Source organism: Palaemon carinicauda, chromosome 41 (assembly GCF_036898095.1).
Source record: "Palaemon carinicauda isolate YSFRI2023 chromosome 41, ASM3689809v2, whole genome shotgun sequence".
In the NCBI taxonomy this organism is placed as follows: domain Eukaryota; kingdom Metazoa; phylum Arthropoda; class Malacostraca; order Decapoda; family Palaemonidae; genus Palaemon; species Palaemon carinicauda.
In genome coordinates, this window is record NC_090765.1 from 5,108,436 (window position 1) to 5,120,823 (window position 12,388).

The 12,388-nt window shown below is 46.6% G+C and overlaps 1 protein-coding gene across 5 annotated transcripts in view; it reads right to left on the reverse strand.

Annotated features, from left to right (window-relative positions):
* The window catches only part of LOC137632337 (pseudouridine-5'-phosphate glycosidase-like), a 350,199-nt gene that overhangs the window by 266,475 nt on the left and 71,336 nt on the right, over positions 1-12,388 (reverse strand). For all 5 annotated transcript variants that reach the window (XM_068364270.1, XM_068364268.1, XM_068364269.1 and 2 more), the window contains exon 2: positions 57-139. In XM_068364270.1, the coding sequence (XP_068220371.1) occupies positions 57-139 (83 nt within the window). The remainder of the gene's footprint in view (positions 1-56; positions 140-12,388) is intronic.

Below are 12,388 nucleotides of genomic sequence, written 5' to 3' on the forward strand. Positions count from 1 at the left end.
TGAGTTTGTGACAAATAAAGCACAACCTTCCATTTACACAAAAGGTATTTACTTACTTTTGACACAGGAGATGAAATCTCATTCTTGACAGCTTAAAATCTTTAAAAATACCAAGGCTTTTACGCAACATGTTTATATCCTGGAACCAAAGATTAAAAATTAGTATTGACAATTCATTAGAAGTGTTTTCAATTATGAAAATTTATAAAACACATAATCCCTTTGTACCACTGTATTTGAGTAACAATTTCCTGACACATCTACAGAAGCACTACTGAGACTCTTCACTGAAAAATCCGAAGTGTCCGCAACAAATTTCATGTTCTTTAAAATACTAACTGTAGCCTTATCATTACCATGCAATAGAGATTCATCTACGACAAGCAGGTAGGTTTACATTTAATCACATGTTAGCTTTCATTAAACTTTTCTTTCAGAATAATCAAATACGGTACAGTATTAGCAATATCCTACTCCATAAAACTGTTGAACAACATTCACTATCACCAACTGCAACACTTAATTTACACTTTCTGGACACTTGGTCGTCTTTTTTAAACTCTTACGTTTAGTTTTGACAAGAAACCTTTCTAAAGTTGACTGCATTGTTCTTTTCTTCAAAATGTCATGAACATGCGACACTGTATTGTCAGTAATACAGTACAGTAATACCTCGCCACATTGCTTTTCATGTATCACTCTCGAAGTACATTACGGATTTATAAATACCAGTCCAAGTACATTTATATTGCTAACTCTATATTGTGGTTTTCTGAGGGCAGATATATTTCATATTTTTCCCATTTTGATTTATTTTGTTAAAAACAACAAATTTGGAGATAATTTGTATTTTTCCTAGCATAAAAACCTGGAGCTATTTACAGGAATATTAACTTTTCGGCAATGCTAAAAACTAGCCAAGACAATTTTAGTGAGGGTTAACTAACCCCATCCGATAGTTACAGGGTGGGGGGAGGGGTAGACCGGCTTCCCCGCTCACTCACACCCGTCAGCTGAGTAACCACTTTTGCTTTCTGGCAGGACCTCTAGGGGGACAGGGTGGTGGGCCAATTTGTATAAAACGGATTTTGAGCGAAGCGAAAAATCTATTTTTGGGTGAGATGGCCATGTCGTCCTGATGGAAGTTCCTAAAGGGTAGCTTCCTTGGGTATATAAAACTACGGCGATATTCCCAGAGAATTTACCTGAAGGTACCCAGAATTCTAACTCCTGGAGTGAATATCCCTAATAAAAGAACCAGGGATATCGCGAAATATCAGAGGACGTATTCTTGACACGCCACATAGCAATCTGCATCCCGAACAGAGTTAACACTTCGAAGGGGTCAATTGGCAAGAAAACGAAAACGAGAAATAAAAGGAGAGCCGCTTGCAAGGTATCTCTCCTCTCCTGTTTCGTAAGCGTGCATTGCATTGCTCATGGCGCCATCTGTATTCCTTGTAGCGATACACGAGGTGCTACAGATACTGTATACTGTATAGGGAGGGGACCTACAGCCCTTTAAAAGAAAGGGAAGGGCGGGTCCATCAGGACGACATGGCCATCTCACCCAAAAATGGAGTTTTTATGATTAAACAAAGTTTTATGAATACTTACCTGGCAGTTATATATATATAGCTAATAATCTCTATTTCGGCAGAATTTTTCTAAACGTGGCAACCGCCTTGTGGTGGTTGGGTGGTAACACCCGTTAAAGGGTGGTAGGAGGAATCATTCCCGTTTTCTGTTCTTCAGTTCATCTATGCTCGACCTGTCTCCTGAGGGGAGGTAGGTGGGCCTTCGAATGTATATATAACTGCCAGGTAAGTATTCATAAAACTTTGTTTTATCATAAAAACTCCATTTTTATAAATAGAACTTACCTGGCAGTTATATATACATAGCTGATTAACACACTTGGAGGAGGGTGATAGACAGTAAACATCGTTGGGGAAACAACCAAAAAAGCTGTAGGATAAATAAACACCTTGATTCCTTACCTGCTAAGGTAGCTGACTTCAAAGGTTCCTGCCGCTTGAGTCGCTTTCCCTTAGGAGTGTCAGCCAGGATGTGACCTGCAGTGCTGAAAACACTCAATCGAGTCTGTCAACGGGGTGAGACCAACAATTTGATTAGACTTTAGGACTACCTATTGTCCAAAATAAAAACTGCAACCTTACCAAACCAACCACCTAACATTTGCAAAGTAGATAAAAATTATCTAACTAGACTGAGGTGACTGTACACAAGTCGAAGTCCTCAGACAACCAATAAAAAACACCAACCTACGCACAAGTATACAAAACTAAGGTTGAGGGGAGGCAGTAACTCCTTTGCCTAATACAGAAGCCGTAGCTACGTATGGGCCCAAGGTATAGCATTTCTCATAATCCACTCTCACCTCTCTGAGGTAATGAGAGGCGAACACAGATTTGATCCTCCAGAATGTCGCATCCATTATTTGACGGAGCGACATGTTCTTGCGGTAAGCAAGCGAGGTCGCAATGGCTCTCACTTCATGAGCTTGCACTTTCAAAAGTCCGAAGTGTTCCTCCTCACACAAGAAATGCGCTTCTCTTATCACTTCCTTCAGGAAAAAGGACAAAGCGTTCTTGGAAAGGGGCTTCTGAGGATCTTTCACAGAACACTACAGGGAGCTAGAAGAGTCTCTCACATTTTTCGTGCGAGACAAGTAGGTCTTGAGGGCTCATACTGGACAGAGAAGCCTCTCTTGCTCTTGACCCACTAGGTTGGTCAAGTTAGGAACCTCAAAGGTCCTTGGCCAGGGCTTAGAAAGGTTCTCGTTCTTAGCGAGAAAGTCTAATATTAAATCACAAACTGCCCCATTCAGATTGAAGCCTACCTGTTTTTCAATTGCATGGACTTCACAGACTCTTTTAGCTGTTGCTAAGGCCAAAAGAAAGAGGGTTTTCTTGGTAACCTCCCTAAGGGGAGCCTGTGAGATGGGCTCAAATCTCTTGGTGCACAGAAATTTAAGAACCACATCAAGGTTCAAAGAAGGGGGCTTTAACTGGGTCTGCTTGGTCGTCTCAAAAGACTTCAAGAGGTCATGTAAGTCCTTATCGCGAGACAAGTCCAAGCCTCTATGCCGACAGACGGAAGAGAGCATACTTTTGTACCCCTTGATAGTGGACACAGCTAGCTTAGCGTCCTGCCTGAGGTACAACAAGAAATCCGCAATCTGGCTCACAGAGGTAGTGGATGAGGAAATCTTGTGCTTCCTGCACCAAGCTCTAAAAGTCTCCCACTTGGACTGGTAGACCCTCTGCGAAGAGACCCTCCTCGCTCTGGCGATAGCTTTCGCAGCTTGCGCTGAAAAGCCTTTCGATCTGACGAGCTTCTCGATAGTCTGAAGGCAGTCAAATTGAGAGCGAGGGGGTTTTGATGATATCTCTCGAAGTGGGGTTGTCTGAGCAGATTTGGACTTGCAGGGAGGCTTCTTGGAAAGTCCATCAACAAGTCCACCACCTCCGTGAACCATTCCCTCATCGGCCAGAACGGAGCTATCAGGATCATCCGTCCCGAATCGAGGAGAGCGAATTTCCTGAGTACCAGATTGATGATTTTGAACAGGGGGAAAAGCACAAGTGTCCATCCCCGTCCAATCCATCAAAAAAGCGTCTACTGCTATTGCCTCCTTGTCCGGAACTAGGGAGCAATAGATGGGGATCCTCTTGGATAAGTTGGAGGCGAAAAGATCGATGAGGGGTCTCCCCCACAGCCTCCAGAGACTCTGACAGACCTGTTGGTTGAGGGTCCATTCTGTGGGAAGGACCTGCCCTTTCCTGCTGAGCATGTCCGCCCTCACATTCTTCTGTCCCTGAACAAACCTCGTCAGCAGGTTTATCCTGTTCTCCTTCGCCCAAAGAAGGAGCTCTCTTGCTGTCTCGAACAGAGACAGAGAGTGAGTCCCTCCTTGCTTCCTGATGTAAGCAAGAGCTGTGGTGTTGTCTGAGTTGACCTCCACAATCTTCCCAGACACCAAGTCCTTGAAGGCCTTTAGCCCCAGAAAAATGGCCATCAGCTCCTTGTTGTTGATGTGCCATCCCAGCTGAATTCCTTCCCAATAGCCTGAGACCTCCTTGCTTCCTAGTGTTGCCCCCCAGCCTGACTCTGATGCGTCTGAAAACAACACTAGGTCTGGGTTCTTCTTGTGTAAGGAGATCCCTTCCCCTAACAAGGTTGGGTCCAGCCACCACTTCAGAAGATTCTTGACTTCTGTTGGAATGGGGAAGGAAAAGGAGTCTTCCTGCATCTTTCTGTTCCACGTCTTCGAAAGAAAATGCTGAAGAGGCCTTAGGTGGAGTCTCCCCAGAGAGACAAACTGTTCGAGGGAGGATAGAGTCCCCAGCAAACTCATCCACTCCTTCGCTATGCACCTCTTCTTGTCCAGGAAAGTTCTGACTTTTACGAGACACTTGGTCTGTCTTTCCTGAGAGGGAGAAGCCCGAAAAAGAACTGAATTCAGAACTATCCTCAAATAGAAAATAGTCTGATTCGGTCTGATCTGAGACTTCTCCCTGTTGATGACCAGGCCTAGATCTTGAGCCATCATAAAAGTGTTCCGTAAATCCTCCAGACATTTCTCCCTCGATCGTGAACGAATCAGCCAATCGTCTAGATAGTAGGATATCCTTATCCCCTCCTGATGCAGCCAACCTGACACATTCGCCATTATCCTGGTGAAGACTTGAGGAGCCGTGCTGAGACCGAAGCAAAGAGCTCTGAATTAGAAGCACTTGCCCTGCATTACAAATCTCAGGTACTTCCTTGAAGTCGGATGGATGGGGACATGGAAATATGCGTCCTGCAAGTCGAGGGACACCATCCAGTCCCCTGGACGTACTGACGCCAGCACCGGCGAGTCGTCTCCATGGAGAACTTTTTCTTCTTCACAAAGACATTGAGAGAGCTGACATCCAGGACGGGTCTCCATCCGCTCGAGTTCTTGGGGACCAGAAACAGGGGATTGTAAAAGCCTGGGGAGGATAGATCCTGAACCGGTTCTATCGCTCCCTTGTCTAGCATTTGGTCGACAAGATCTATTAGGGCCTTCTGTTTCCCCGGATCTGAGTACCGGGCTACTAAGGCCAGCGGAGCATCTGCGAGAGGAGGTTTTTTCAGAAAGGGGATCTTGTATCCTTCCTTGATGACTGAGAGGGACCAGGTGTCCGCCCCTCTCCTCTTCCAAGACTCCCAAAAACCTGACAGTCTTGCGCCTACTGTCTGGAGGAGACGAACTTCATTTTCTGGAGCGAGGTCTGAAAGAACCCCTGGTAGATCTTGGTCCCGATTCTTGCCTTCTCCCTCTAAAATCTGGTCTTGAAGTAGTCCTGCCCCGAAAGGGCTGCTGGAATCTCCTTTCCTCCCATTTCGAAGAAGGAGGGGCTGCCAAGGGCTTATGAGCAGAACGAGATAAAAGGTCTTGGGTGGCTTTTTGGGCCAGAGAAAGCGTAATGTCATTAACCAGGGACTCGGGAAAAAGATGTTGAGAGAGCGGGCCTAAGGAAGCTCAGACTTTTGTGCAGTGGTAACAGACCTAGAAGCAAAAGAGCAAAGCAGAGCTCTCTTCTTTAGGATCCCAGCTGAGAACAGTGCAGCCAACTCATTCGCCCCATCTCTGAGGGCCTTGTCCATACAGGACATAATACTGGTAAGGTCCCTAGATCCTTCCATCTGGTCAGTTTTTCTTGCCAGAGTTCCAAGCGACCAGTCTAGAAAACTAAACACCTCAAAGGCTCTAAAAATACCTTTGACGAGATGATCCAGCTCCGACATCGACCACATGACCTTGGCTGAGTTGAGAGCATGCCTTCTAGCAGAGTCCACTAAACCAGAGAAGTCACCCTTGGAGGAGGAAGGCACTCCCAGACCCAAAGGTTCCCCAGTTGCATACCACATACCCGCTTTTGAAGCAAGACGAGATGGGGGAAAAGAGAAGGAAGTCTTAACTGCTTGTCTCCGCTCCTTCATCCAGTCATCAATCTTCGTAAGAGCCTTCTTTGCGGAAATAGACAGTTTCATCTTGATGAAGGCCGACTGTTTCTTGGTCTTCTTTCTGTTAAATTGGGACTGAGGAGATTGAGGGGCAGCAGGCTGGAATTCCTCTCCAAAAAGTTCAAGAAGGGAGCGAAAGAGAACTTTGTAATCTCCCGCAGCGTCGGCAGGATTATCACCATCATCAGAAACATCCTCGAGGTCCTGATCCACATCTGCAATATCCTTCGAACGAGAGGAAGGATCCTTAGTACCCGACAAGGGCAAATCAAAGGCATCGTCCTGCAAAAGACGGGTTGCATCCTGGAGTCCAGCGCTAGAAGAATCCTTGGAATGAGTGGCAGTATCGTCCCGAAGAGGCAGGCTGGTATCACCCTGGCACCGAGAACGAGAGGCAGAGTCGTTCTGATGTCGAGAGCGAGAGGCGGTATCGTCGTGAACGAGAGGCGGTATCGTCGTGAACGAGAGGCGGTATCGTCGTGAACGAGAGGCGGTATCGTCATGGCGTCGAGAACTAGGGTCGGTATCGTCGTGGCGTCGTGAACGAGAGGAGGTATCGTCCTGGCGTAGAGAACGAGAGGAGGTATCGTCCTGGCGTAGAGAACGAGAGGAGGTATCGTCGTGGGGAAGCGAACGAGAGGAGGTATTGTGCTGGTATCGTGAACGGGAGGCGGTATCGTCTTGGCATCGAAAACGAGAAGCAGCATCGTTCGATAAAGTATCATCTCGGTATCGAGAACGAGAAACCGTATCGTCCTGGTATCGAGAAGAAGTATCGCCTAGCGAAAGCACACATTCCTCATCCTGGCGTAGAGAGGGAGAAGTTTTCTTTAAAGAAGAACTCCGTTCCCTCTTAGAAGCAGACTTCTTAATAGGTAACGAGTCGGCTTTACGTCTGTCAGACTGGGCGTGAGGGCGGCTAAATGCTTGCACTAATGTAAAAAGTTGTTCCTGCATGACAGACATAAAGGATTTAGCAACATCAGCTGGGTCTTGCGGCCCCGAAGGGGAGGGCTGACGAATAACACTCGTAGAAGGGGGAGGATCTTCGGCAGTAGGCTTCGGCTTCGCCCTTTTCACAGGCACGGAGTTGAAATCATCCTCCGACGGACAAGGTTCATAACTGCTAGAACCGGGAGAGAAAGAACGAGACCGTTCGTCGCGGTTCCATCTCCTCTTAGTAGGTCTTGAAGCTTCAAACTTCCATTTACGTCTGGACGAATTCAGAGAAGAAAACAACACATCCGACTCGTCTTTCCCGTGACAGTCAAGAGCAGCCTGGGAATCGACAACAGGACTGTCTGAGGCAACGGCTGACCGAGGGTACGTACCTCTCACCCCCTTTCGGTCATTGACATACCTCCTCCCTTGGTCCTGGGAGCTTGGTAGAGGTCTAGGCCTAGGGTAACGACAGGTTCGGTCAGTCGCCACCTCCACTGCAGTAACACAAGCACTTTCACTTTCCTTACCTTTAAAGGCCTCCAGTTGTTCTTTAATGGCCTTCAACTCGGCAGCCAGGCTAGCGTACCGAGGGTCATCCGTAGATACGGAACCTGTGGGAGGTGCATCAAGGGAAGGATCAACTTCCAAAGAGGAATCAACTATAGGTTCAATAGATAAATCTACACTAAGTTCGTCTTCCTTACCACTAACAGACTTAGACTTAGACCTAGAAGCTCTCCTAACTCTATCGAGCTCTAGTTTACGCACATAGCGCTTCATAATCAACCAATCTTTCTCATCCAAAACTTTACATTCCCCGCAACTATTATTAAGGGCACAAACAAAACCCCTACAATTCCAACACACGGTGTGAGGGTCTACCGCCATTTTCGGTAGTCTCACCTTACATTCCTCATTCGCACAGACACGGTAATGACTTTTTTCACTCATAATGAAAACAGCAAAAAAGCTAAGAGAAAACAAAAAACACGATCGCCAAAACCCCAAATCAGAGTACTTCACCAAAAAAGCAGACTGGTACACCGAGCAGAGAAAGCGAAGAAAAACTCTTAATGACGGACCAACGTGTTGTCGATCCGGCCGGCAGAGGTGAACTGAAGAACAGAAAACGGGAATGATTCCTCCTACCACCTTTTAACGGGTGTTACCACCCAACCACCACAAGGCGGTTGCCACGTTTAGGAAAATTCTGCCGAAATAGAGATTATTAGCTATGTATATATAACTGCCAGATAAGTTCTATTCATAAAAATAGATTTTTCGCTTCGCTCAAAATCCGTTTTTTGGGCTCAAGCCATGTCGTCCTGATGGAAGTATACCATAGCATTACTGTATCTGTGGATTCTCAAAACGTGCCGTACTCCCCGAAGGTATTTCCCGGCCAACTAGACCTAGAGACCTAAGATGTTACCGTCATACATCTTTTCAACTAACCATAGACCATGTTAGTGCTTCCTGCCCCCTACAGGGAAGAGTCCTACTAGACTCTGGAAAAGTCTCGAAGAGTACATATACCATGTATGAATAACAGACAAGCAAATAGTGGTCTCACCCTATATCATGTAAAGCATAGTTTGTAAAGAACCACTGAGTCAATATGAAATATCAACCAGTACTCCGTTCAATACCAGATTGGACAAAGGTTTATATCCGAGTAGGCGGAAAACTTGCATATCCGCCACCGTCCCCTCAGGGCATGGAGTCCTCCCGCCAAGGGAAAGCATAAACCAATGCAACGAATGCTTGCATAAAGGAACAATCTATTAGAATCATCCCAGATAAATATACATAGAACGTAATGCAAAATTATATCAAATAAATTGACACAGGTTCCCAAGAACTAGTTTATTGACAAACAATAAATAAAACAGGTTAAACAACCATTATATAAATATAAGAGGAGGATAACCAAAAAATAAGCATAGCATGATAGTAAACAGAAACTTGTTTATCTGAAAGAAAAACATTAGCGCCACTTTTAACATACCGAGGTATCAAAATTATAAAAGTCTGTATTACTAATCAGTTACATTAGCGTTGGAAACGCTCGGCACACATGTCTCCACTTATGCTAGGTTCACCTTTGAAAGTGGAACAGTCAATGTGGGCAACCCAGTGCCCTAACACTTAGTTTGTAGGGCAACCCAGTGTCCTAACACTTACTTTGTAGAACAGTTCGTAACTACACACTCACCCCGGAATTAATCGTCCCAATTAAATCCACTGTTCCTCGCAGAGTTAAACAGCAGGGTTAACGACACAACCCACTGCTACCACAGACCTCTTTAGTTGCTCCACTTGCTTCGCATAGTGACGAAAGAACACTCTGGAAGACTTCCAGCCAGTGTATGAACGAAGATGTTCAAAATCCATACAATCAAAGAAATTTAAGGATGAGGCAACTTTCCTCGGATCGTGACCTGTGGGTGTACTGTCAGGATCCGCTCTGCGAATAAAATATGTGATTTTCGCCTTGAGTTGTTTCAGTGATAAATTTGAGCCTGATGTTTCTCCCCTGAATAGTTGACCACCCTTGAAGTCTGAAGTTCTACGAAGATAGACCTTTAGGCATTCCACTGGACATAGAGATGCATCTTCTTTCAGAGGGCAGATTCTCCAGGGACCCCACCTGTTGGTGGGTAACTCATTCTTGGCGAGAAACGTGGGATCCGGAAACAGGTTCAGTTCTCCCCCATCCAAGAACTGAACACGACCTCCTCTCTCAAGAGGGCTACAATTTCACTAACCCTGGCCCCTGACGCGAGTGCAAATAGGAAAATAACTTTTTGGGTCAAATCCTTTAAAGCACACTCCTCATTGTTCAACAGTGAAGCGAAATGAAGAACTTTATCTAAAGACCATGAAATGGGCTTTGGAGGTGCTGAAGGTCTGAGCCTAGCACAGGCTTTCGAAATTTTATTAAAAATATCGTTAGCGAGGTCGACCTGGAAGGCATATAAAATGGGTCTTGTCAAAGCAGATTTACACGTTGATATTGTGTTGGCTGCTAACCCTTGACCATGGAGGTGGATGAAGAAAGATAAGCAGAAGTCCGTCGAGATCTTTTGCGGATTCTTCGCCTTGACAAAGGCCACCCATTTCCTCCAAGATGACTCGTATTGCCTTCTAGTAGATTTGCACTTACTGTATACTGTATTCCTCTAGGAAGTCTATACTGTCTTTCGAAATCCCGAAAAGTTTTCTCACCGCTAGAGAGAGAAAATCATGAGCTGCAGGTTCCAGGTTTTCTGTGATGAAGCGCAGACAGTCGACTTAAGGACTCGCTGGGTCAGAACTGGATCTGGTAACGGTAGACACTTCAGCCGTAGTTCCAATGCCAGAGGGAACCACACGCTGTTCGGCCACTTGTGAGCCACTATTGCCGCTACTCCCTTGAAAGATCTCAGTTTGTTGAGGACCCTCAACAGAAGGTTGTGAGGAGGGAACAGGTAAATCCTGGACCATCTGTTCCAGTCGGGGGACATTGCGTCCACTGCTTCCGCCAAGGGATCCTCGCACGGGGACACGTAAAGAGGTAACTTCTTGTTGTCTTTCGTCGCAATGAGGTCTATCTGCAGTTCTGGGACTTGACTCAAGATGAAGGAGAATGATCCTGCGTCTAGGGACCATTCCGATTCTATCGGATAGAGCGTCCGCTGTCACATTGCGGACTCCTTGAAGGTGAACTGCCGACAGGTACCACTTCTTTTCCGCCAGTCGAAAGATGGCCAACATCACCTGGTTGAGTGGTGGTGACCTCGATCCTTGTCGATTCAAGCATCTCACAATCACCTCGCTGTCCAGCACCAACCTTATGTGGATCGAGCGACGAGGGGAGACTTTCTTCAAGGTAAGGAGTACTGCCATAGCTTCCAGAAAGTTTATGTGAAATGTCTTGAATAGATTGGACCAAGTCCCTTGGGCCTTCTTCCGATGAGAATGACCTACCCACCCCTCCTTCGAGGCGTCTGTGTGAATAGTCAACGAGGGGGGAGGTGGCTGAAGAAGTACCGACTTCTTTAGTTGCCTGACTTGGGACCAAGGCCTGAGAAGCGTACGTAGACGAAGCGGAACTGGTCTTATCAGATCTCTTCGCGCGTTTGATGCATAACTTCTCCAAACTCCGGTTGCATCCTTTAGCTGTGCTCTCAGCACCGGGTCTGTTACTGAGGCAAACTGGAGAGAACCCAGCACTCTCTCCTGTTCGCGTCTTGATATCCTTTCGGAATCCAGAAGTCTCTTGACAGAACCAGCTATCTCCTTCCTCTTCTTCGCCGGGATGGAGAGTTGGTGTGACACTAGGTCCCAGTGGATTCCCAACCACTGGAACTTTTGAGATGGAGAAAGTCGAGACTTTTTTCTGTTGATCTTGAAGACTAGATACTCTAGGAACTGGATCACCTGTAGGGAAGCTTGCAAACATTCTGTCTTGGATGCTGCCCATACTAGCCAGTCGTCCAGGTAGGCTACCACCTGGATTCCCTTTAGGCGTAATTGTTTGAGAGCTATGCTCGCAAGCTTTGTGAAGATCCTTGGGGCTATGTTTAGCCCGAATGGCATGGCTCTGAAGGCGTAGAGTCTTCGATGTAGCTTGAACCCTAGGTAGGGGGAGAGTTGACGATTGATTGGAACGTGCCAATAGGCGTCTGACAAATCTATGGAGACGGTAAATGCCCTCTTGGGCAGTAAGGTCCTTATGTGTTGCAGTGTTAGCATCTTGAACTTGCAGTTCACGATGAACTTGTTGAGTGGCGACAAGTCCAGAATGACTCTGAGTTTTTCTGAGTCCTTCTTGGGAACACAAAACAGCCTCCCTTGGAATTTGATGGACTTTACCCTTCAGATTACCCTTTTCTCCAACAGTTCTTGAATGTACTCCTCCAGAACGGGGGTGAAATGTTGGAAAAATCAAGGGCACGGGGGTGGAGTGCTGTACCAGCTCCAACCCAGTCCATTCTTGAGTAGGCTGTGGGCCCAGGGATCGAAGGTCCACCGATCCCGAAAATTCTGAAGTCTCCCTCCTACCGGTATCATCTCACTTTGACTGCTGTTGTCCTGAGGTCTTGCCTCCTTGACCGCGACCACCCCTGAATCCCCTCCCCCTTGAGGGGCGTCTAAACGAACCTCTGGCTGCTCCTCTAGGCTTCGCCCGAAAGGTAGTTGACTGCCCTTCGAACGCTGGGTTAAATGCCGGAGACTGCGTCGACACGGCTTGAGGTACCCACTGGTACGTGGTCGGGGTTTGTGCCACCATCTGGGGCACTGTAGGCATAGGAAATTGCTGTTGCTGCTGCTGTATGAATGGCTTGGCTGGCCGAGAGGGTAGCCTAGTCTTCTTAGTCTTCCTCTTCGGTTGGGGACCCTCATCCGGGGAAGACTTTCTCTTGAGGGATAGGCCCCACTTATG